Below are 26,874 nucleotides of genomic sequence, written 5' to 3'. Positions count from 1 at the left end.
TTTTAAACCCTTTAAAATTGATGGGGAAAAACTAATCCTTTTTTGTTGTTTTTATTTCAGTTTCTCTCCTCCAAAATGGAGCAGAGAGACGAAAATCATGTATGTGAAGCCTTTTGGTTTATGTTGATTCCGGGACTTTGGATCCAGAACCGGCTACAGAAGCGCACATATTTTGCCCTGTGGGTTCCTCCCTCCTATTGCTTGAGGTACTGTGTGTGCTGTTGTCACTCCAATTGTTGCAGTACATGTATGTGAAGCCCATGCTTTCCTATGGCTTACTTCACATGTGCGATGTTTTGTAGAATGCGACAACCCGACACAAAAACCTCGCGGATTTGGCGCTATGCACACGACTTGTGAGGTTTTGTAGCCCATGTTTCCCTATGGAGCCTTCCTCTCTGGGGCATCGCACAAAAACGTGATGCTCGTGCGGTGTGATGCAACTTTGACAGTAGGAAATCCTACTGTCAAAGCCTAAACTAAGCCCTAACACCAGGGAAAATGGAAAAAAGTATACATCACCTTAGAAGTGCTGTCAGCCCGGCCGCATCTTCTCCCAACTATTCTCCTTCATCTCTTCTGGCAGGGGATTGAAAAAGCCCCGTCTCCTGGAAGGGCTGTCTCTGATTGGCTGACGCCTAGCCAATCGCAGCCAGTGCTCTATGAACCAATCACAGTCATTCATCAAGCACTGGCTCTGATTGGCTAAGCATCAACCAATCAGAACCAGCACTTCCAGGAGGTAGTGATTTTTCAATCCCCAGCCAGAAGAGATGAAGAACAGTGTCGGGGACCGAGGAAAGGATGCAGCGGAGCTTCTACGGTGATGAATACTTTTTTTTTAATTTCTGCAGCTAGGGCTTATTATTTAGGGTATGGCTTATATTTCAAGTTCCCCTTACAAAACTCCTCGCATGTGGTGCTACAAAGTCACACAACTTTGTAGCGCTACAAAATCACGCTATCACTGTGAGAAACCGCAGCAATATGGCACAGACCACCACACCCGACTCTTGTTTTGCAAATAGCTTGGTCTGGGGTGGTGGGTGAACAACACCTTCCACCAGTAGCCAGAAAAAAATTCATTAAAACCACCTTTACCATCTGTGCTATTCTGCACTCGGTCAATGTCGTAATGCAAACAGGAGGACACAATTGCCATACTTTCATACTTTTTTAAAAGGGTAATTTTTTTTGTACTGCCACATTCAGACCCCTGACATTTTTTTTTTAATTACCTGGGCCGGTAAGAGAGTCAATATTAATACTGGGGCCATTAAGGGGGTCATATTTCGGGACACTATTACTCTGTCACTTCAGACAATGCTCAATGGTTCAAATATGTGTTGGGTATCCTGGTATATATATTGGCGCTTTGAATGTCTATACAATGCTGTTGTTTTGCGTGGCGCTTCACACTTCGTCTCGCGCAGCAAAAACGCTTGGGGCGCCCACGGGAAAATCCCTATGCGCATAAATAATAATAGTTTGAATGATAGCTACACATAACCAACAGATACAAACCAGCTACACAGACAGACCCAGGATAAACAGAGGGAGGAACCCTATGGACAAATAGCTGGAGGCAGGAAGGGAATGTTCTCTACAAGCTTTTTCTCCTGTCATCAGCGTGTAATGCGCTCCGGACCGGCAGGGGTCGCTGCCTCCTCCTGACACTCCGCTCTAACAGCTCCGCGCTCGGTGGTGTCTCCCGTCTCGGAGGCCTCGGGCGCCGGGAAACGTCTGCAAACCGGGAGTCGTTGCAGGAACGCTATGGGAAAGCGGGACAACCGGGTGGTATGTACAGAGGCCGGGGCTGCGGTACCGGCACATGTTATCCGACGCATCCTTGTTACATACCGAGCAGGTCCCGGTGGTTATTACATGACAGCCGGGCTATATGTGTTTTGGTATGGGTCGCACACGGGCATATATGTGTTATTCTCCATGGGGTAAAAAAAACTTTAAGCAGCAGCATAAAAAATGGTGGCATCTGTACTGTTTTGCGTGGTGCATCGTGAATGTGGCGGAATCACTTAGTTATGTTTTTTTTTTTTTTTACTTCATACATCACATAATGTACCCCAGAGTGGTCCCAATAAGCCCGCGGCTCGCCCCACAGTGGCCAAGCATAAAAAGTGCAGATGGAAAAAGGCCAAGAAAATCGTTGTCACGCGGGCAGATTGTTGTTGCGTGCGCCACGTGATGCCCACGGACTATTGATGTCTATTGGGCCAATCACAGCTTTTTTCTTTCTACTGGTGCGTATTATGTGTGCATAGAGGCCAATATAGCTATGGGGGCCGGCAGCGTGCAGTAAGTACACGTGTCATTGAGTACTTGTGCGCGGCACGCACGTTCGTGTAAGCACGGCCTTAAATAGGAAATTAGGCCGCATCTCTAGAGGGGCTGTATCAGAATCGCCAGCTATCCCTTATCTACAAAATAGGGGATATAACTTACTGATCAGTGGGGGTCTAACTGCTGAGACCACCACTGATCTTAAGAACAAAGGTCCTGTGTCCCCCATCCTCACTGCTGGGACCCCCCACTGATCTTAAGAACGGGGGATCCCGTGTCACCCATCCCCCTCACTGCTGAGCCCCCCACTGATCTTAAGAACGAGGGTCCCGTGTCCCCCATTCTCCTCGCTGCTGAGACCCCCTCTGATTTTAAAGGGGTTGTCCCGCGATAGCAAGTGGGTCTATACACTTCTGTATGGCCATATTAATGCACTTTGTAATATACATCGTGCATTAATTATGAGCCATACAGAAGTTATTCACTTACCTGTTCCGTTGCTAGCGTCCTCGTCTCCATGGTGCCGTCTAAATTCGCTGGCGGCTTGCTTTTTTAGACGCGCTTGCGCAGTCCGGTCTTCTGCTCTGAGCACGAGCCGCTTCAGCCTGCTAGCCGCTACAGCTCTTCTGCGCATGCGCAGACGAGCTGTATCTTCTCAGGAGCGCGCTGGAGCGGCCATTCTGCTACCATCCTCTCTTAGAGGAAGGTGCAGAGCCGCCCAGCCCAGCCGCCCAGGTAAGTGATGGGTGACGGACTGACGGGGGTGACGCGTGACAGCCTACCGCTGTGGCCCCGGAGCCTACCGCTGTGGCCCCGGGGCCTACCGCTGTGGCCCCGGGGCCTACCGCTGTGGCCCCGGGGCCTACCGCTGTGGCCCCGGGGCCTACCGCTGTGGCCCCGGGGCCTACCGCTGTGGCCCCGGGGCCTACCGCTGTGGCCCCGGGGCCTACCGCTGTGGCCCCGGGGCCTACCGCTGTGGCCCCGGGGCCTACCGCTGTGGCCCCGGGGCCTACCGCTGTGGCCCCGGGGCCTACCGCTGTGGCCCCGGGGCCTACCGCTGTGGCCCCGGGGCCTACCGCTGTGGCCCCGGGGCGTAGCGCCGGTTACCTGCTGCCTGGCGGTGGGTGACTGGTCGGCCGCGTTCAATCCCGGGGTCCGGTCGGCGGCTGCGGGGCGTCTGGTTGTCAGGGAGACACAGCTGGTAGCGTCTCGGGAGCGCGCATGTCGGGCTACAGCAAGCGACGGGAAAAGAGCCAGCGGCCATCTTGGGGAAACTTTTTATAAGTTGCTGAAACGCTGGAACTGTAAGTACAAACCAGATAGAAAAGTCATTTACAGGGGGGCTTAGTAATGTATGCTTAATAAGGGGGACTGGGCAAAAAAAAATTTCACTGCTTCCTCGAGACAACCCCTTTAAGTTCAGGGGTCCCGTGTCCCCCATTCTCCTCACTGTGGGGTTACTACACCGCATGTAGTGAGGAAGAGACTGATTGGGGTGCCGGTCGCACAAGTGCGCTGGCAATCCATTCATTTTCAATACAACTGGTGGCAATAGCTGAGCAGCAGGCGCAGGGGTATTTCCGTCAGCCCCATTGAAATAAATGGCGTGCCGACCGCGTCTGCTCGGCCAGCGCTCCGGTCAGGCTAACAGTGACCCCACAGTGACAGAGGGGAAAACAGCCCCCACTGATCAGCAAGTTACCCCCTATCCTGCGGATAGCTTGCAATTCTGATACAACCCGTTTTAAGGGGTTAAAGGGGCTGTCCTACTTGTAAATATTATTTATAGTGCAGATCAATAAAAGTGAGCGGTTTTGTCATTTATCTGCATTTAAAAACGATCCAGTGAAGTTATTAGTTACTAGTATGGCGCCACCTAGTGTTCACAGTGTATAGCAATGTGCATGTCCACCTAATGGGCTGATTGCTGGAGGACTCACATGTTCAATGACTTTCCCCCACCGCTTGGTCTCTGAATAGTGATGCTCTGCGCACTGCAGAGCATCTTATACACATTGCTGCAGAAGCACAGCCTCATACAGCAAAGTCCAAGGCTCCATCCGAGAACAGACTTGTGAGCAAGCAAATACTATTCCTCTTCACTGCTCCATAATCCATGTACAATTATTACCTATCTGCATTACTGGGTAATATGTGGCTGCCAGAGGGGAAGGAGACTGACTGAGGACTATACTTTCAGCTACTAGAGCGGGAAGGAGACTGACTTGTGGTGATATAGAGCAGGCAGAGTGAGAGATATGCATGCAAGGGATTTTAGGAGTTGTAGGCAGAAAACAGAAAAAAGTGCCATATCCTGCTGCCCAGCAGCCCGCCAACAATAGTGCTGAGGGAATGCAGAAGAGGAGAACATGATGATGATGATGATAACAGAAGGATATTTTTGGCTGGAAATGATGCAGAGTAGTTTAGAATTAGTTAATTGCTATTTGGGACTTTTTATATTAACTTGATTTCAGGATGACTTCTTTATGATATTTGGGGCTTCTAGACCAGACATCCCCTTTAATACTTCTGTCTTGATCTCTTCCCTCATAGGCATATATGAACCCTATTGCAATGGCCCGAGCCCGGGGCCCCTCATCTTCCGGAGGTCCAACCATACAGGATTATTTGAGCAGACCAAGACCTACATGGTGAGTTCAGTGATGTAAGCTGGCATCTCTCCACAGATCATTGGCAAGGAGAATTTAGTGACTTCTACTTAGTTACAAGTTTGTCTTTAACCCTTTCCAATCCACTGTCTGACCTGTGAAGACATTATGATTTAAGGCTGTACAGCTCTGATGTTGGAAGACGTCTGTCGGGGTTCTCTTACTGTATATTGCCAGCCTCTCCTGTTGGAGTCTATCCAACGTGTCACCTCATGCAGTACTGGCTTTAGCCAGCAGATAGCACCATTGTATAACGGCAGAAAAAGAGGAAGCCCCCTAGGAAAACCAGGATACAGATTGGACTGGAAAGGGTTAATAGTCTGAGGAACTGTGATAATTCTTTGCCCAGCAAGGCCACATGAATGAAATGAACACCTAGTGGAGAAGGGATCAGGTATATTTACTAAGCACTGCTGATAACTTACTGAGAGGTCTTTTAGATATTGTCTGGTTTTTATTTGAAAGGTCCCCTTATGATCGGAGGAAGTCCTACTGCTGAGATCCCAGCAATCGGTTGTAATGTGTGCGGACATTTGTCATCAAGTGTTTAATTCCCCTGCAGCGCCTCACAAGGGAAGTCAAATACACCATAGTTTCCATTGTAAAGAAGAGTTAAAGGACATGTACACTGTTGGCGGACCTCTGCTGATCAACTATTGATGACCTATATTGAGGATAGGTCATCAGTATTACAAGGGGTTAAATACCCAGAATACCCCTTAAGTTTTTTTTTGTTTTTCTTCACTTAAAGGTGGTTTCCAGACAGACCAGTGTCAGTGCTGAGATACACCGGGGTCGGAGCAGAAGGTGCAGCTCTCACTGAAATCAATGGGAACTGCGCTTGCAATTACAAGCACTAGACACTGCTTAGAAAACACCTTTCAGTGCATGTATTTTGGCCCGAAAATGACTTTTTGCAATAGGCTTGAATTAAGATTTGCACATTTGGCTACTGCAGATTCTACCTATCGCTGTATATACAAACTGCAGTATCATAACAGTTCTGTTAGTGAAGCTGGACTGACTGTTTAGTTTCTCTCTCCTCTTCTGAACATCCAGCCCGCTGCAGTTAGTGAGGAGACTGCCGATCAACTATTGATGACCTATGTGAAGGATAGGTCATCAGTACTACAAGGGGTTAAATGCCCCAAATACCCCTTTAAGCTTTTCTGGTTTCAACACTTGAAGAACGTTCTTGTGCGATATGATGAATAGGCTCTCTAGCAAGTGACATCCAGTTTGTAGGGTCTATGCTGCAAGCTAATAAGGGGGTGATCAAAGCTTCTAACATTCTGGGGAATTTCAACTCGTGAGATTGGAGACTATCGAGGTATTTAACCCTTTCCAATCCACTGTCTGACGTCTAGAGACATTCTGATTGGAGGCTGTACAGCTTCGATGTCGGAAGACATCCAGCAGGGTATTCTTACTGTAGATTACTGGCCGCTCTGTTGTCTGGGGACTCTTCAGCATGTCACATAACGCAGCACTGGCTCTAGCCAGCAGATGGCGCCATTGTATAATGGCCGAAAGAAAAAGCCCCCTAGGAAACCCTGAATCCAAAATTGGATTGTTAAGGGTGATTTAGACATCGAGGTGATGATTGCATCTGGAACACGGACAGCACGCTCAAGACTCGTGCGGTGTGAAAGTTTTAATCTTCTTTCTTGTCTTTAGGGAAGAAGTGAAGGAGCAGCTGGAGAAGAAGAAAAAAGGTTCCCGGGCCCTGGCAGAGTTTGAAGAAAAGATGAATGAGGTACATGTCGTTATGGCAGCAGTCATATCTCTTCTTAGCTATTTGTTATTTGGTATCAGATCTGTATATTATACCATTGAGCTTAACGCAGAAGGGCCATGGTGCTTAAATGTGTTGCGGACCCTTTATTCTAGCTATAGGGGTGTAGCAGTGGCTTTTGCCTCCTGCTTATTGTGATTTTTGTTTTTTTCTTTTCTTGTAAAATATATATATACACACAAAAATGAAACTTACTATTGTTCTCACAGTTACTATCCATTATTGATCACTTAAAGGGGTTGTCCCGCAAAATAAAGTAAAGTTAAACACTTCTGTATTGCCATATAAATGCACTTTGTAATATACATCGTGCATTAAATATTGGCCATACAGAAGTTATATACTTACCCCCTGTTGTTGGCGTCCCCGTCTCCCTGGCGCCGACTAAATCCTTCTCCTGGCTCGAATAGACGCGCTTGCCAGTCTGCCTCTTCTGTCCCGTTGAAGGGGCCGCATGCGCAGGCGACCTTTGCAGCGCGAGCACGCTGGAGCGGCCCCTTCAACGGGACAGAAGAGGCAGACGGCGTAAGCGCATCTATTCGAGCCAGGAGAAGGATTTGGTTGGCGCCAGGGAGACGGGGACGCCAACACAGGGGGGTACCCCCTGTAGGTAAGTATATAACTTTTGTATGGCCAATATTTAATGCACGATGTATATTACAAAGTGCATTTATATGGCCATACAGAAGTGTTTAACTTTACTTTATTTTGCGGGACAACCCCTTTAAAGTTACATAGACGTTAATGGGACAGCAGATGGGGTGGGGTGAGATTGGTTGAATTATCAGCCTAATGTAACAAATGCCGATCAACACAGATTTTGATTGACGCTTGTTTCGTTTTCTTTCACACAAACTCAGAATCAGCATTTGGGGACGAATGATTGTAATTGCGATCAGTCGTTTCCATAGGCAGGCTATACAATATCTCGTCTGCGCAGGTAGATGTCCAACCGATTAACAAGTCTTTTTAGGGTCGCTGTAACTGAACAGTCAGCTGATGATGAAGCGTTTACTCGTTCATTGGCTGATTGATAGTTTTTATTTACAGCCCGATTGTTGGGCGAACGAGTGTTTGGAGGAATGTTTGGGACCGATGATGCTGGATCACAGAAAAACTTTTGTCTGCTACTTGGGGTATTTCATGTGTTCTATACTAAACCAAGTGCGTAGAGTCTGAATCTGTAGTCGGATTTTGCCTAGGACGTCGGCTTCTGATATTATACACTGTGTCATTGGCTACTCATACAGACATGAGAAACTGATTTTATGTTGGTTTTCCAGCCACTGTACATAATTAAATTGTACTTCACGCCTGAGAGATTACAAAAACTTGTTCCCATCATTAAACATGTAAGTAAAGTTCACTTGAGTCTTTACACAATACACATACGCTGTTCAGAAGGGCTTTAGGCACTTGCTGTGTCTGTTGTTGACCGCTGCAGTAGCCGCCATCATGTTGGGGTTGAAGTGGCCTTGATATCTTTCCCCGTATTCATCATTCACGTCACCCAAAAAATCCAGATGAGAATGTAAGAAATGAATTTTGAGTGACATCCGGCAGCCGAGTTGCTGATACCCTGCTAACATGTTGCTTCAAGTCCAGCGTGGTTGTCAGCCCGATGGTTGCCAAGGAAGTTTTGCACAACCAGCATGAATGCATCCCAAGTGGCGAGCTCAGGCACGCTCAATTTGGATCTGAATGTGTCATTACTAGAGATGAGCGAGTATACTCGCTAAGGGCAATTGCTCGAGAGAAAAGGTTCAGGTGCCGGCACGGGGGAGCGGTAAGTTGCGGCAGTCAGCGGGGGAGAGAGAGGGAGAGAGAGATGTCCCCTCCGTTCCTCCCCGCTCTCCACCGCAGCTCCCTGCCCGCCACCGACACCCGGACCTTTTCTCTCGAGCGGGCAGGTAGTCGCTAAGGGCAATGCTCGCTCGAGCAATTGCCCTTAGCGAGTATGCTTGCTCATCACTAGTCATTACGTATTCATTTGTGGATTTCAGGGCCAATAAAAATTCCTGCTTTTTAGTTTGGCTTCCGTCTTGTTTTTTTATCCAAACTTGTCCTTCAGATACTGGAAGCCATTTCCATTCTGATTCATAGCCATGACCAAGTTTTCCATTAGGCCCAGCTTAATGTGAAGTGGTGGAAGGTTCACTTTCATTGGATCAACCAGTGATGCATGCAGTACATTGTATCTGCCAACAGTGCGCTCAGCTCTGGACGGCCGCTGCGTCACTTTGTAATGATTGCAGAGCCTTGTGTGGCGCAGAGTGTAAGCTCTACGACCTGAAGGTTGCAAGTTCAATCCCCGTGTGATTCAGGTAGACGGCTTGACGACTCAGCCTTCCGAGGTCAGTAAAATGAGAACCCAGTTGGATGGCGGGTATTAAGTAATAATTACCTAAAAAGCGCTGCGGAATAAGTTGGTGCTACACAAATACCAAGATTTATTTTTTTTTTTGATTTTTATTTATTGCTCACAATCAGGAGGAACTTTTTTTTTTTTTTTTTTTTTTTTTTTTTTTAACTTGTTCTTATCTGAAAATCGAGCAACATTCCTCATGCAGAAATAGCCGTCCGGGTAATGATCTTTCGGTTCACGCCAAATCATAAGCACAGCAAACGGCATTGGCTTCCTCTTGCTATGCAGTCGCTGTGTGAGGCCAGGGTAGCACACAGTGCAGCAGATGTGAGGTGCCCATCTTTTGTCTTGCTCTCCGGCTTCACACCCAAATTAATACATGTAAGCAGTCTTCACTCTCTTTTGTCATGTTTTTGCGCTAAACGCATGTGGTGTGTTTACCACAAATGTAGCAAACATTGTCTGGATGGTTAACGGCTCCGTCTACTCATCTTTAGGCTAAAATAGACTTACTAGTTATATAAGAAAACGGTGTTGCCAACTATAGGCTTGCGCTTGGCCCATCTTGCATTATATAGGCCTAGAAACTGCTGACGTCAGTTTACCAACACGCTCAGACGAGCCCAGATGCTGCAGGAACCCGCTGCTGCCAGGATGTGTTGCAAACGAGGCCCTGGAAGGCAGGATGCAGGTAATGGGGCAGCAATTATTATGTTGCCATGCATCAGTACATGGGCCAATCTGCCAAGCTGTCGCCACTCTGTAGTTGGCCTATAACTTTAGATCTAGACGTCCTAGGCAAATTTTGACTTCAGATTCAGCGCACTTGATTTCATGTAAATAACATCTTTTTCTCCCATTAACAAAATCTTTGTTTATCAGTGTATCATCTGTCCGCGTACAAGGACCTTAAAGCGTCTTTTACATGGGACAAATGTTGGGCGCTGAAGCGCCTGACACCCGTCCAGTGATGATCGCTCCTATGCTTTTACGCAGGATGCATGGGAGCGCAGCACAGCATCTCCGCTTCAATCACCAATGCGACTGCTGGAGATATCCAAAGGACTTGAACTTGGCTAGGGAATAACTTGCTCTGGTGGGACAACCTCTTTTAATCATGTCTTTGCTTTGTACATTACTATAGAGTTGGAGGAAGGAGCTGGAAAAGCACAGAGAGAAAATAATCAGTGGTAGTGATGGTTCCTCAAGGAAGAAGGAGGTAAGTTACGTGCCTAAAGAAATGGCTACTATATAGTGACTGATGCTCCGCTACATCTGGTACATTGCACATGATGCCAAGTACAGACCCAAGGGCTGCTGCACATTTTATAATACAATTATTTATTATGACAGCAGCACTCTGTTTTGGGGGTGCAGTAAGGGGAGGTGATTTAAAGTGTAACTGTGTTTTTAAAAACTTTTCAGAAGTCATTGGGACTTGTCAAAAGTTTTGATCAGTGGCGGTCCCAGTGCTAAGACTTTGACCAAACGCTAGAATAAAGCAGTAGAAGCTCTCCTCTGAGCACTGTCTCTGCTTGCTAGCTATACGCATACCCATCGGCTGTCTTTTGAGCCAGTTTATAACTGGTAAGCGCTTTGTTCTAGCGCTCGGTGGGAGTCCCGCTCCTAAATTTGCTCATAAATCCCCACTAATCCAAACTTTTGACCTATTTCTATGATATGTCTATACGGCGCTGATTTATTTGACGCGTCATTCCTTGATGCAGATTCCGCGTCAGGAAATCCACACTGGACTGTAGTTACTGCTGGTCCGCACATGGATTAATCCCTTTTCAATGGGACAGATCTTCGTGTGGATCCATGGTGACTGCAGAATGCAAATCCACAGATTTTGAGGTGCCATTTGCATGGAAAAATCCAACATAGATTCCGCCGTGTGCAAATCCCATAAAGGATGACAGTTACTACATGGAAATGGACTGTATTATGCAGCACTCCTCTCTAATGCTTTCACCTTTCATTTGTCTCTGTAGAAACGAAAAAAGGAAAAGAAGAAATCCGGTGGGGTGAGAACAGTTTTCATCTCTCATATTCGCACTATTACTGTATACAAAGTGTAATTACAGAGTCAGATGCTAAATTGAGGATTGTTTAACGGCCCAGATAAGTAAACGTGAAGCGACCCTCCAGTTTTGGATAAACAAAGATGGCCGTGCCACTTCTCTGACTACCCGATATACACTGTGGATTAGTATGCGTTGGTAGTGTCAGACACTACATGCTGCTCTGACTGGGCAACACTGGCCAATCAAGGCAGCAAGTAGTGTCTTAGGATAATCAGGTAGTCCAGAGAAGGGATTGGTTGTCCACAACCGCTGGGTTGCTTTAAAGTTGTGGTCTACAATTAGAAAAACATGGCTGCTGTCTTCCAGAATCGATGTCACATCTGTCCGCAAGTTGTCACTGGTATTGCAGTTTAACACTAATTGATCTGGGCTGCAATATCACACAATTTTCGGACTGGCGTGGCACTGTTTTTGCATTTTTATCATTTTTGACAACCCCTTTAAGAATACACCTTTCTTAGAATGTGAGTCCAGGATCTGACACACAGGCAGCATGTACAGGCCCATGTTGTATCTGCATATATGGTTTGGTTTGGGCTATAGTGAATGAGCTGGAATACTTTTAATGTGCGTCTCACAAGTTTCACTTTTTTTGTTGTCTGTGGTCAAGTTTTCTTCATCATCTTCTTCTGCATCATTACGCTCTACTTCTTCCAGCAGTTCTGACGCATCTGATAATGAGGTGAGTGTACACGATGGCCTTTACAATTTTAGCCAGTCTTGGCATATCATTTGCTGCAGTCCTGCCCTTACTCTGAGCCAGAGGATCAGCTGATACTTCATATTCATCTAAAGTAGTGATTTCCAACTTGTGACTTCACATCTCTAGTAAAAGAACAACTCGGGACGTGGAAAATTATAGTCCAACAGATAGGGGGACATGCTTTTGTTAATCAATGATTTGAAGGGTAGTATTCACACATAGCAAATGACAGCTCTGGGAAACTGTCGCTATGGAGGATCACAGTTGTGAGTGTGTGGTTTTGTTTTTTTTTGTTTGTTTGTTTTTTAATGATGGTAACTTGCAAAAAAGTGGAGTGAAACTGAAAGTAACAACTTTTTATAACTCAAAACTGTAGCAAAGTCACATGCAAGAATGTTTTCTTATAACCGTGTTTGTAGAAAACCACCTCCTCTGTACCTCTAGTAGAGCACTTGAGTAAAGTGTTGGGGAAGTCTTGTGTCTGCTGCCATCTTGTAACACAATCCATGTTTTAGGATATGAAAAGTTTAATTTTGTATTGTTATTATTTTAAAGACCAAGAAAAAAACTTCCAAAAGGAAAAAGAAGAAGAAGCACTCCCATAGGACCTCCGACAGCAGCTCTGACTCTGAGAGCAAGGTATGACCCGTAATATATATTTGCAGTTATCATTCTTATGCGAGACTCTGTTGCCTGCATGCAGTTTAACGGGTTGTCTGGTTACTGGACAACATGTCCCCTTTATTGCCCACTGTGCTGAAGAAAAAAAAAAGGGGGGGGGGGCAGTTCTTGCCGGTTCCCCGCTGTTGCGATTTTAGTGCTGCAGCCCTGCTGCGGTCATGGCATTTGTGATAGATGATGTCACCGGAAGTCATGTGACTGCTGTAACATTACTCCTTCACCAGTGCTCGTATACTCGCTCGAGTAATTTGCCTTAACGAGTACGCTCGCTCATCTCTGGCTGTCATCTTCTGGCGACAGCCGAACCAACAAACACTGGGACCACAGCGGGGCTACAACACTAGTAACTGTACAAGACCTTTGGGCAGTCTTGTATGATCATTAACAAGTGTTAAATAATGTAACATAAACAGCAGAATATTTAGAGGGGTTTTCTGAATGTTAAAAAAGTGATGAGAATTGCTAAGATATGCAATGGCTTTATGATGGACAGAGGTCTGAGCTCTAGAACAGCTGCCGATCCTGAGAATAAAGGGGGTTCAGTACTAATTCAGTGCTAGGTGTCCTCTTCTAAGTTTTCAGTGCACAACAGTGGCAGGGATGCAGGAAAAACATAAATGTGCTACTTATTTTTGCAAACTCCACACAGATAAGCCAGTGGGTTACATAGTCACCACGTCCTCCTGGCAGAGAGTTCCACAGTCTCGCTGCTCTTACAGTAAAGAACCCCTTCTGTGGGTTAGCCCCATTGAATGGGGCTGATCTTCATGCAGATCCTCTCTGGTCCATAAAATGACTGCTTTTGGAGGGACATATGGCCAACGTGTCATTATGCCTTCTCCACTGATACACAGCGTACCTGCTACCTGCATATGTGCCAGGATTTGAGTGCACTGTTTATCATTGGAGGAGACATAATGACATGTCGGTCATATGCCTATGTATAAGCAGCCATTTTATAAATAGGAGCACCCTCCAGGAGGCCTGCGAGCGGCGTAGTTTCTTCAAAATACAGAACAGAGTATGAGAGGAAATGCAGATGTTCAATGCAGAGATCACAGGGTGCCATGGCAGCCGGGGGCCTTCTGAAAGGCCCCAGAGCTGTCTTGGCAGAATGCCTATCAAGCTATGCATATGGGGTGGCTTGATAGACCGCCTGCCCGATCGCAGCATGATGCAATGCTTTATTGTAAATATGGCAATACATTTGCCATATTTACAGTAAAAGAATCTAAATAATAAAACAAAAATAGATATTTGGTGTCGCTGCGTCCATAAAAATCCGATCTATCAAAGTAACGCATTATTTACCCCGCACGGTGAATGTCGTCCAAATAAATAAATAAAGAATGCTAGATATGCGCTTTTTTAGTCACCCTGCCAAAAAAATTGTATGTATTCCAATACAAACTACAGGATGTCCCACAAAAAATAAGCCTTTGCACAACTATGTTGATGGAAAAATAAAAAAATTATTGTGCGCAGAAGATGGCGGCAGAAAATAATTGAAAAAAGAAAAAAAATACAATTAGTACAGCAAAAAACTAACTATATAAGTTCAGTATCGTAGTAATCGTACTGACCCATAGAATAAAGTTATAATGTCATTTTTGTTGCAGTTTGTGCGCCGTAGAGACAAGACGCACCGAAAGATGGTGGAATTTTGTTGTTTGTTTCACTTTACTCCACTTAGAATATACTGAAAAACTTTTTAAAAATTCTGCAGTACATTAAATAGCACCATTGAAAAATACAACTCCTCCTGAAAAAACAAAACGAGCCCTCATGCAGCTACGTTGATGGATAAATAAAGGAGTTACGATTTTTTTAAAAGAGGGAAGGCTGCACCATTAAGGGGTTAAGCTGCTAACAGTGTGATTACACAACAAGTAGTTCCTGCATACTTAGTACACGTATGCTACCCTGATTGGTTGGCCACAGCCGCTGTGCTCACTCAATGGCAGTCGCGCTCCTGTACTTATGGCTTGCATACTATCTGTTTAACCCCTCGATACACTTAGTTTTGGTTAACAGATTGTACTCCACAAACACTCATCACTTGTAGGCACGAAGATCATTTTGGAATTGGAATTAATTTGAATGAACTGGAACGTTATAGGAGAGTGATTCCTAACTAATGTAGAATAAGCTGCCTGTGACTGAAGTAGTCTCACACTTTATATAGGATTCTGTCAAGAAGAAGAAATCCAAAGATGAACACGAGAAAGAGAAGGTGAGTAAATGTAACTTTCCTCCTCTGTTCTGACAAATGTCCCCAAAATTGCCACAATTGGGATGCTGTTTGGAAAAATTGCACTTCTGAAAAGTTTTCTGTGCCATAGTACAAATTATTTTCCTTTCAGGGAATGCTCTGATCACACTATTTATTGTACCCTTGTATTGTCCTACATGTTGTTTTTTTTACCCTAGCTAGTAGTGAAGTAAACACCTAGGCCTCTCTCACACAGGGCATTTGCAGAAACACCGCGTTTTTCAACGCTGCGTTTACTGCAGATTCCCGCCGGTTTCAGCAGCGCTGGCATTGTTTATGCTAGCATTTTTGCTGCGTTTTCAGCACAGCTGGAAAAATTTCAATTGGCGACGCAGGGCTGAAAACGCCCAAAAATAGAACATGCAACGCTGTGAAAGCGCAGCGTTGAAGACTGCGTTTTCAGCCCTGTATGAGCAGCCCCATTGACATGAATGTACAGTGTTTAGTGAAGCACTGAAAATGCAGCGCTAAACGCTGTACAAAAACTCCTGTGTGAGGGAGGCCTTTAAGCTGATTTCCATTGTCAAAAGTTATGACTTCTGTTTGGCCCTCCCGCCTCTTTCCCTTTTAGACGTAGTCGTAAAAACTGGAAGAAAACTGATGACTGTTTTCTATTGGGGTTATGTCCACGGGCACTCACAGATTCTGCATGGGGCTGCCGACCCTGTGCATCTGTCCGTGTCTTGTAGTTCTGTACTGCGGAAGTGCCAGCTACTGCACATGCACATTACAGATTTATATATATATATATATTTTTTTTTTCCAAGCTCCTGCTTTTCCCATAGGATCCGCAGTTTGTATGCAGTGTCAATTGTGCACGGGCTGTGTATCAGTCTCCGCTCATGTGCGTGAAAAATCATTTTTCCATAGCATGCTATGGAGGGTTATTGCTGTGGAATCTGGAGTGAAATGGCCGCTCTGGATTCCACAGTAAAAATCCACCTGTAGACATGAGGCCTAAGAGGAATTGTATGAAGGCCCACTCACACCTGTGTTGGGGCTTTCCAGCATAATTTCTTTCCAACATTGCTTTCAATGATTTCAAATCTTCCAAAAAGTGTGCCATTCAGTGGGGTGTTTTTTTTTTCTTCTTTTTTTAAATAAACTGTTCAGGGGTTAAAGCCCAAATAAAAGAAAGTGTGTTTGTTTTAAATGGAGAGCATTAAAAAGGTGCTATTTCGAACATGTCGACCCCCTTCAAAGGGGGTTGTCCAGTTATCGGTCAGCATTTTCCCTGTTGCGCCCATTGTGCTGAAATAACAAAATGAGCAGTAATCTGTCTCCGCGATCCGGTGCAGCCCCCCTGCCTTCCTGCTGGGGTTTGTTGTAGCAGGCGATGTCGGAAATCTACAGTGTCGCTGCCCATTCTCCTGGCATCAGCGCTCACATGCTACGTGTTGGGTTGCCAGGTGACACTTCAGCGGTCAGGTGATTTCTGGTGACATTTGCCACAATAAATACTGGAAGGACAGCGAGGCTGCAGTGCTGGGTCGTCGCGCCGGAGGACGGGCAAGCACCGCTTCTTTTATTATTTTAGAACAGTGGGCCCTACAGAGGAAATGTAGTCCAGTAACTGGACAACACCTTTAAGGCCAAATCGGCATAATGGGTGACTAACTACTGCATATACCATAAGCGGCTGGTGAGTTGTGTACAACTAGTAATAACCCTAAGCAAATAATCGCATTTGTTTGTTTTGAATTCAACCCTTCAACTAAAGGATGGGAAGAGTGCGAGCCGGAAGAGGCGGCATCCGGATGATGATGAGCAGAGGTACTCCTCGTCGGACTCCTCGTCCGGATCCGAGTCTGGAGATGAGGTTGGTGGTCTGATGTCTCCATCAGGAATATTCTCTGCAGTCTGTTTTCAGTTATTTTAATAATTTGGAAAACTAGTAATGTGTGTGTGTGTGTGTGTGTGTGTGTGTGTGTGTGTGTGTGTGTGTGTGTGTATGTATGGATATATAGATGGACACCTTTTTGCTTGGATATTTTTATTAAATTGTGCATTTATTTCTTAAATTGAGCTCCTGAACATAGCTGGCTGTCCTGCTACATCTTACACAAATCCGATAGCTTGCTGCGCCTCGTGTCGGCTCTCTGATCTCCCCTCCCTTCTATGTGTTGGGGCTTATTGATACGGCCGTTACCTTGTTTGGTCTGAGAATTTGGAAACAAAAAATTGGGGTGGCACCCAGACGCCACACGTATACCTTATGGCTATTATGGGTTCGGAGCTCTATATAACAAAAAAAATGTGATTCTGTGAAAGAGGTTGTGAAGTGAAGTAGCATCGGTATTAGTGGTGGTCATAGTTTATGTTTAATGTTCTCATTTTATCTATATATAAGATTTGTTAGCTGTGAAAGTACAAAAATACCGTATCCTAGTATTACGTTATTAAAACGTGCTTCCTAACATGGTCCCTACTTTTGCAGGCTTATGGAAAAAAGAGACGAAGTAGTGAAGAAAAAGCTGTAAGTATCCGAGTTACCGGTTTGTCAGAGCCGTTTTCTGATGGATATCAGATTTCACTACTTCGCTGCTGGAAAGTTAAGCGAGGTAGATCCGTAAAAATGGTGCTGTTACTTAGAGTGCAGTCCAACATAATGGTCGCCACTGCGTTGCTGCACGGCTTGGTTGTGGCAGTCGTCCCGCCGAGAAGCCTGTGGATGATGCAGGTCCATACAGCTTGCTTATGGTTTAAAGAGTGTCATCTATTTAGAGCCCCAGAAACCACAATATGGGACTTAAAGTTTGAGGTAACAGGGAGTTGAGAGCTGAGTGCCTCGTTCCTGTGCTGTAGCCTCGTGAAGTTGGCATATGCACACAGAGTGACTCTTTTCAGATGGCTCTCTGCACACGCTCTCCCATAGAGATGAAGCAGGGAAGGCGTGCACAGAGCCATCAGAAAAGAGTCAAGCTCAGAAACGGCGACCCAAGGAGTGTAAAACACAGCTCGCCGTACCTGCCTTTCCCTCACCTTGGAGCCTCATAATGTAGTTTATGGACTCGAAGGAGATGACAAATTCCTTAAGTGTTCACTAGCTATAGGCTATTAATGGCCGTGTGCTTAAGTTAGGGCTACAATAGCGACTTTTGGCTGCAACGGGTTGTGCAACGTAAAATTGCTGTGTAGCACTGTGACGTTGCACTCACGTTGAAGTGAATGGGGTCAAAGTGTTGCAGCTTGCCTTGATCGTTGGTTGCAAAAACAATCCAGAGATTGGATCTATTGTGACCCATGCTCACAGCAACTTGGGACTCGCACTATGACTCAATTCACCTCAATGTCACAGGGCTGCACAGTGATTTTTGTCAGGAAATTGCGCGTCGCAGCATAAAATCACCATGAAGCCCTAGTTTTAAAAGCATGCCGCCATTAACCGTGAACAGCTAAGGAACACTTAATTCATTTGCAAGCCGCACGGACCTGCATCACCAGCAGGAATCTTGGCTGGGTCGTTGCCGTAACCCAGCTGCGTGGCAACTGCTCGGTTAGGTTGTTCCCTTATAGCACACATGTCAAATACAAGGCCAGCAGGACGAATACAGCTGGCTGTGCAGCAAACCTAAAAAGGCATACCACTCACCAAGCCTAAAAGTCCAGTCTGGCAGCAGTAGTGCAGAGTCTGACTGGAAGCGGGTGAGTAGAATGCCTGTAGGAATGTTACTGTGTGGGGGGGAGTCACTTCTACTACTGAGGCTACTATAGGGGCCACCATGCAGTCACTATTACTAAAGTGGCCACTATGGGGGTTACTGTTACTACTGGGGCAAATATAGGGGACACTGTTACTCTTGTGGCCACTATGGGGGTCACTACTAGGGCTTGTTCACACGGACGTAAATGCATTTCGGTCATGCAAATATGCTGCATATTTGCACGACCGAAAATCGCTTATGCCCATGTTTCTGCCTCTCCGGCAAATATGTGCAAATACACCGCATCCTTTTTTTTAATTTTTTTTATTTTTTGGGGTGCGCAAATAAGTAGACGGGCCCATTGAAATTATGCACAAATACACAGTGAATATGTAAGTTTCCTGTGTATTTGTGGCGGCTCATTCACTTTAGTGACCTATTATGGTGCTTAATACACACCAAAATGTCCTGCTGCATATTTTTTATTGTTTTTTTTCACATGATCGTACATCACATGAAAAAATACACTTGTGGATGAACCGATGGAAATCAATGGGTTCTATTCACTGTGTGTTACCTGAGTGCAATACAAGGTGCAAACCTTTACTTATACAATCTTACAATTACAATCGGCCCTTCATGGCTCTCAATGAAAATGAGTTTGGCACCCCTGCCTTTATAGTGTCCAATCAGATAATAGTTGACATTGGAGAACGTACTTTAGAACCAAATTAGTTAAACCCTTAAAGGCCTTGAAGGATTTTTTATATTTATTTGTTTTTCCATGAAAAGCATTTTTAGCAGTTGGGTTTTATTCAACATTTTACACCATTGACTTCTGGAGCTTCTACCTATTAGTGTGTGTACAGCAAGCTGCAGAATGCTGTTCATAGTATAGCCTGTCATTGTTCTCAGCCGCTCTCCTCTTCTGAATGATAGAAGGTAATTGTTAGTTTTTGACCAGATCAATTTTAAACTTGCTGATCTATTACAGTATAAAGTCAAGAAGAAGAAGAAGCACAAGAAACACAGCAAAAAGAAGAAAAGGAAATCTCACGCCTCCAGCTCCAGTTCTGAATGACCAACACGAAGCCACCCTGCACCCTGCAATGGCCACGAACAGCAGACATTCATCCTTGTTTCTGTAATTAGATCTTCTGTGCTGTTTTCGACTGTTTCCATAGAGTAACAAGCATCTCCAAGGAAAACCACCTGCAGACTGTGGCGTCTCATCAGCTTCCTTCTGCCACCAGTGATACTTTTCTAGTAATTGTATTTTATGAAATAGGTGGGAGGGTGAATTCTTCCTTTTGCTACAGGGAGGGGTAGCACAGTAACTGGTACCACATACACAAAGCAATATTATCTCACAATCTTGCTTATCCTAACTGTATCGGCATGCTGAGAGGTACCTATGGACCTGCTACAAGCTGGTGCTATCAGTCAGACATAGAATACAGTGGTAAGGTGTTTCATTCATTTTAAAAGTCCTTCTGCATAGGTAGCAATAAGGATTTGTACCCTAACTTCTGATCTGCACCTTATTTCTATTCTGCATCTCCCCCCCCCCCCCCCCCCCCCCCCACCGCATAGGGCTTGTGTGAGGGACATCCGTCAAGATGCTGAATACCGTTCAGTAAGTGCACGCCTTTGGGCATAGATCACAGTAAGACGTTTGAATGGAACCAGGGATTGAGCAATGAGCATACATGGTATTTCTTTCAATTTGTCTATGGGTTGATTGAAACAAAGCGCAGTACTCTGCTGTTTTATCAGCCCGTAGACATTAAAGTTTGGCTAACTTTTCAGGTAACCTTTTAGAATAAGCTGCTGTGTGGGCACATGAGGAATAACAGTATCTTAGAACACTATGACTTGTATCCTGCATTTATCACCGGTCTTCCCCCCTCTGCAGGCTCCAACTCTAAGGCCCCCTGCACACGGGTGGAAATGCCGCGGCGGGATTTCCTGCAGAATTTCCGCCCGTGGAAGCTGCCATAGAATTGCGTTAGCAAACGCAATCCTAGGCAGACGACCGTGCTTTGTCTGCGCGAAATCATGCACGGAAAACAAATCGCAGCATGCTCTATTTCTGTGCGGCCCCGCACAGAAACCTCACTCCCCGGCAGCCGGCACATCAAACAGCCTGAGCCGTGGAAGCAGGTGAGTACGCACTGGTCCCTGCGCGAATTCTCGCAGCCGGATCTGGCCCGGTCTTCTGCAGGCGGCCTAATTCTCAGTTTTTCCTGAGTTGGTGAGAAGAGACTATTGCGATGTTATCTTCTATACTTCACATGGAGAAATTGAGGGATTTTGCTCCCTAACTCTGTAGCACATGCAGAGAAATAACAGCATCAGGGAGGACAGTGTACAGCAGTAATGAGCAGTGTAGATGTGATTTCAGCTATCCTCAGACAGTAAATCACTCACCCTTAGCTCTAGCAGCCTTGTCTATGAGGCTTTGCGTCCGATATCCTCCTCCCTTTTACTCTCTATAGACCTCTGTGGGTAACCACCATATTTCACTTCCCATTACCAGTCTCCTCTCTGTTAGGCTAACTTCACACGGGCGAGTGCAATATAGGGCCATTAATCCCGCCCCCTTATCGTGCTCTCCATTCATGTGAAATCCACGTGGATGCGAGGCGTTTTCATGGCAAAACAGCTTCATATCATTTAAGGGATGCAGGGATCCTCTGGTGCGGCTGTCACCACTGTTTTCAGTGCTCCTGCGATGCTTCCACCGGCCCCGTTGAAAACGACGGGCGCTTCGATGTGAGATCACGCAGCCAGATAGAACATGCCACGGTTTGTTTCCCTGCATTACAGTGCCATGCAGGTAAACATCGCTCATGTGTAGGACCCCATTTAAAAGAATGGGGTTCATATTTGTTCGTCTCGCAATGCACAAATCCCGCGTGATTTTTGACACCCGTGGGGAAGCCAGCCTTAGGGCTCCTTCACATCAGCTAAATTTCATTTAAACACGGGACAACAATAGTGCTACACTGCTTCGTCCTGTAAAATGCAGAAAATAAACCCCATTATAATTAGTTGGGTCTGTTTGGCTACTGAGTGGCCTAACGGAGCAGGAAAATGAAACCCAAAAGCACTGATGTGAATGAGCCCTAGAAACTGACTTCACTGAACAGGCAGAGGGCAGCAAATTAGGAGGAATGGAGACCCCTAGTGGCCCCTTAGAGTAATTGTTCTGCACAAAAACATCGTTTTAGTTAAATAGTGATTTAGCACTTTTGCTAGTTATCATGGCGATCCTATCAGTTGTTTGAAATTTAAATGGAACAGCACCGCATGTTCATCTGCGTCTCCATTCAAATGTTGCCTCACTGCAGTCGGTTAATGGGGAAAGGGGGGGATATTGGGGCTCGGACAGCGTTCTAGTGATCAATGAGACCCCAAGTGATCAGAAATGTATTACTTATTCTGTGCATAGGTGATAAGCGTCCGTTCTGGGAAAACTCCTTTAAGTATGTAGATCGTGCATCGTGCACAGATCAGCCTAAGGGTGAGGTAAGTGTATTTATAGGGAGTCGCTTATAGCCATCTCACAGCACAATAAATGCCTATATGTTAGATGACTTGTAATGGGGAGTCCTCATAGGAAGATCTCAGACTGTCATTCGGTACTTGGCCCAACAAGACCGCACTTAAACGTCGCCCTTCACAGGTTATTTGGCCTTTAGTGACCTCGGAGCAGAAGGTTTTTTTCTTCAGTAAGTCTTGGTTTACTTCGCTGCCCACCTACCTTGTTTCCCCGAAAATAAGACAGCGTCTTATATTAATTTTTGTTCAAAAAGGTTTTACTTTTTTACATGTATAGCTTCCTGGACACCATTTAAATTGACTTTTTTAATTAACTGTTAGCAGGGCTTAATTTTGGAGTAGGGCTTATATTTCAAGCATCCTCAAAAAGCCTGAAAAATCATTTTGCATCCTCAAAGATTCTGGAAAATCATGTTATGTCTTATTTTCAGGGTATGTCTTATTTTCAGGGAAGCAGGGTAGTATCGGCATTAGCGAGACCCTGATTTTATTCTTTCCTCCAGAGTTTGACAGACCCTATGAATAAACAGGCCGCATGTCACATCAGCCAGTGGTTGTTAGGCCATGCAGGGACTTGTAGTTCTGCAGAAGCTGGCGAATCGTAGTTTAGTGTTCTTGGACAGTGCTGGAAGTAACACACGGTGACGCTGGTGGCTCGATGTCACGGTGATATATATATATTTATAGCCACAGGGGAGGTCAGATTGTCCCTGCATTCATTTTTGCATGGTCACACAGGATACATGCGCCGCTGACGCTATCAGTAGTGAAGATCAGTCTGACTGGTTTACCTCTCATGGAATTGTGTATCAAATAATTAGGCCTTGTTCACACAAACCCAACATGGATTCGGCTCATAGTCGGACACAGAAAATCCAAGGTTGAGCCTCGGCTTCTTGCTGCTGATTTGCACCGCACTTCCCCCAAAGTGGCTAATCTGCATTGTTTAAAATTTTTTTTTTTTTAAATTTTTTTTATTCTGCGATGCGGATGTCAAATCGTATGGCTTAGATTCCCATTGACCTTAATAGGATGGAAAAATGAAGTGGGTTTCGCCACAGAATCTGCATAACAGTGTGAACGAGGCCTGAATGTGTAGACAGCGGCATTTGTTTTGTATTTTTTTTATATATATATTTAATGGCTTCATATTGAAGCTGGGCGACTTTAGATTTCGGTACCAGAATTTGTCCTGTTTTATGAAAGTGAATTCTAAATTGAAATAAATATTGTTTATTGATGTTGTGTGCGGCTCGTCTTATTATACAGATACATTAACGATGGTAATCCATCCCAAAGCAGTCAGCTTTACCTGAAACCATTACATAGGAATCAATGGAAATCCAATGAATTCGTTCTGGACATTCCAAAAAACCCCAAACCACGTTTAATGGAGAATAAATATGGTTTTTACTACCAAAAACAATAATAAATGAATATAAAAGACTACTGTACAGAATAAATGAACATTTAACATGTTACTGCTTGTTATCTGTCCTGTTACATAGGACTGCAGGTCACATCTACTACATCATCTGTCCTCGGTGTTATCACTGTGTTCTCTGTGCTGTTACATAGGACTGCAGGTCACATCTACTACATCATCTGTCCTCAGCGTTATCACTGTGTTCTCTGCTGTTACATAGGACTGCAAATGACATCTGCTGTACTACAGTACGTCATCTGTCCTCAGTGTTACAACTGTGTTCTCTCTGGTGTTAGATAGGACTGCAGGCAACATCATTATCTGTCCTCAGCATTATTACTGTCTGTTATCTGTGCTGTTACATAGGACTGCAGGTGACATCTGCCATACTAGAGTACATCATCTGTCCTAAGTGTTATCACTGTATTCTCTGGTGCTACATAGGACTGCAGGTGGCATCTGCCGTACTACAGTACATCATCTGTCCTTAGCGTTATCACTGTATTCTCTGTGGTGCTACATAGGACTGCAGGTGACATCTGCTGTACTACAGTACATAATCTGCCCTCAATGTTATCACTGTGTTCTCTGTGCAGTTACATCGGACTGCAAGTGACATCCTTATCTGTCCTCAGCGTTATCACTGTGTTCTCTGTGCTGTTACACTGGAGTGTAATTGTACAGTACTGTTCTGTACTAGTGTATTACCCGTAGCCAACGATGGAGAAGGGTGGGTTATGTGAGCAGCAGGAGGAGGAGACGCTGAGCAGGAGATCACATGGGTTCAGCAGCAAGGTCACGTGGGCCAGAACATGCCGGTGTTATTAGAGGCAACCAATGTTACTAGAGGCAAAATGTTGGCTAAAAAAACGGCCTTACTCGAAATCAGCCTTAGTAGAGGTCACTGCTAGTAGAGGTTTTACTGTATTTCTTATTTTTTACAGTAAGTTTCAGACAAAGAGCACTTAGTGAAGGTGTTACGGAGTTAGTTACGTCTGTTCTTGGGAAAACCAGGGGACCAGCCAATATGGCTGCCGTTACAGCTCAGGCGTGTGATGCGCTTCTGAATCTTGTGTGCCGCCTACTGGTTACGTTCTACTTCAGGACGCTCGGGGTGCTTCCACACAGGCCAATGTGCACACGGTCGTAAGCACATTGGCGCGTGCAATGGACGTTGCGAATTCTACTGTATTTTTGGGCCATTTTTTTTTTTTTTTTGCGCGTGTAAATATTCTGCGCGTTTACACGCACAAAAACATGGAAAAGTGGAAATATGCAGAGCGTCTGCAACGTTCAGTCACGGAAATATGCTGTTTATTGCGCAACCAAAACCCACATGTGAATGAGCCCTACTGCTTTATTTAGACGTATTTTCCATCCCTGTGCTGTCCGTGTATTTCACGGATAGCGCAAGGACGCAGTATAACTTATGAGGCTAGTCACATGGACCCATGAAAAAAAAATCGCTGCATGCCCTATTCTTGTCTGTATGGTGGCCAGCAGGACGCAATGTCCGCGGTCCTCGAAGATCGGACAAGTGGCTGCTGCAAATTGCACCCAAGGTTCTCGGGCGCAACCCACATATGGCGGCTTCATTCACAAATGTTTGCAAACACAATTGCACCTGACTTGCGCTCGCAAAAAGTACAGTAACAACCGCCGTTGTGCGCGTGCATCACTTCTGTGGAACGGCGATCCTCCCGCGCTTGTGTCACCCGCGATAGAGGATCTGCGAGTGTTTCCCATTGGGAGACGATACTTCATGAGGCATGCGATGATTGGGCTGTTCCACTGCAAACAATAGGTGATGCATTCTGAGGGACGCGAAAAAATAGGACCTGCGGCGATTGTTACCTCTAAGCCTCGCTCATGTGTGCGACTTCATTCAAAAGCATGGACTTCATATTCGTGTCAGTTTTGCGCATCTTGCAACGCCCAAAACTCATGCAAAGTTCATGCTGGTGTGAATGTAGCCCTTTCCAGCGCAGCGGTTTACGTATCGTCTTGTGTATTTTGCGCGTATTTGCGAACACCCCATTGACTTCTATGGAGGATCGGAAAAACAGAGCATATTCTATTCATATTTTTGCGTGTGCGGGATGTGAGCGCGGGATACAGAAATGTCAGCGAAGGCATTGGAATCAATGAGTTCTATCCTCTGCGGTTTGCACGCGCAAATCCATCCGTGTGAAACCGGCCTGACTGTGGCTCTTAACCCTTTAACACTGCAGGATGTACAGTGAGTCCTGTAGGTTCGGGGTTTGTAGGGAGAGAGATCGCGGGTTGATCCCGCGCCATACAGTGTGGGTGACAGCTGTTTCTTCCAGCCAACGCCCGCCCGCCTGCGACAGCTCCGATGAGCCATTAATCATTGGAGCCGTTAACCCTTTAAATGCCCGGAGCGATATTCAGGTGTCTCAAACCTTTGACGTTGCTTGATCTATTGCCTGTCAGATCGTGGTATCATGTAATGTTATGGTATTTATATCATACTGCAGAAGCGATCAATCCAGCGCAAGTTCTTGTTCCCTCTGGGGACTAAAAAAAGTTTTAAATTAGTTTTAAAAAGTTTTATTAACTATTTAAAAAAGAAACTTTAACCAACCCCCCTCCAGCCATATTTATAATAGACTTTGGATAATAAAACAAAAAAACATATTTGGTATGGCTGCATCCGTAAAAAGTCTGATCTATCAAAGTAACACATAATTTACTCCGCATGGTGAACGTTGTCAGAAAAAAAACCGTCTGAATTGTGTTTTTTTTTTTTTTTTTAATCACTCTGTCTCCAAGAAAAAAATGTAATAAAAAGCTATCAAATAGTCGTATTTACTCCAAAATGGTACCAATAGATCCTACACGACCTCCTGCAAAAAGTGAGCCCACCCACAACTATGGTGGTGGAAAAATAAATAAGTTATGGTGGCAGAAAATAATTAAAAAAAGAAAAATTAAATATCTTTGGGGGGAAAAGTAAAAGTAGCGCAGCAGGAAAAAAGCTAAAAAAAATAGGGGCTGAATCCCTAAGGGGTTAATAATGGTATGAGGGCATTAACAGACTAGCAGTGTTATAGGAACACGAAATCCTATGGGCACAAGAGCCATCAGCATCCTCCTCATCCTCATCCAATATTACAACTGCGCCCAGGAGCCAGGCTGCCATGGTGTAACCAGACCTCACTGTACACTGTCTGATCTGCACGGGTAATGCACAAGTCTTTTATATAGTCACGTGGTGCCCGCACTTGCAGAAAAAGTAACCAATCAGCTAAGAGGCGCCGACGTGATGACGTTCTATAGCGCAGAAGCTGATTGGCCCGAGTTGTTTCCATGACTACGCTTGTTGTAGCGTCCAAGTGTTACT

At 45.2% G+C, this 26,874-nt stretch overlaps 1 protein-coding gene across 1 annotated transcript; it reads left to right on the top strand.

Moving 5' to 3' along the window:
- The first annotated feature begins 1,665 nt into the window (after positions 1 to 1,665).
- FAM133B (family with sequence similarity 133 member B) lies at positions 1,666 to 23,324 on the top strand. Its single transcript, XM_066585772.1, has 11 exons — positions 1,666 to 1,797; positions 4,858 to 4,955; positions 6,651 to 6,729; positions 10,278 to 10,352; positions 11,128 to 11,160; positions 11,831 to 11,902; positions 12,479 to 12,562; positions 14,790 to 14,837; positions 16,597 to 16,695; positions 17,314 to 17,352; positions 19,515 to 23,324. The coding sequence occupies exons 1-11, from the start codon at positions 1,774 to 1,776 to the stop codon at positions 19,599 to 19,601; spliced, it is 738 nt and encodes a 245-aa protein (XP_066441869.1). The 5' UTR covers positions 1,666 to 1,773; the 3' UTR covers positions 19,602 to 23,324.
- The last annotated feature ends 3,550 nt before the right edge of the window (positions 23,325 to 26,874 follow it).

Source organism: Eleutherodactylus coqui, chromosome 12 (assembly GCF_035609145.1).
Source record: "Eleutherodactylus coqui strain aEleCoq1 chromosome 12, aEleCoq1.hap1, whole genome shotgun sequence".
NCBI classification, from domain to species: domain Eukaryota; kingdom Metazoa; phylum Chordata; class Amphibia; order Anura; family Eleutherodactylidae; genus Eleutherodactylus; species Eleutherodactylus coqui.
This window is presented reverse-complemented; position numbering and strand designations above follow the sequence as displayed.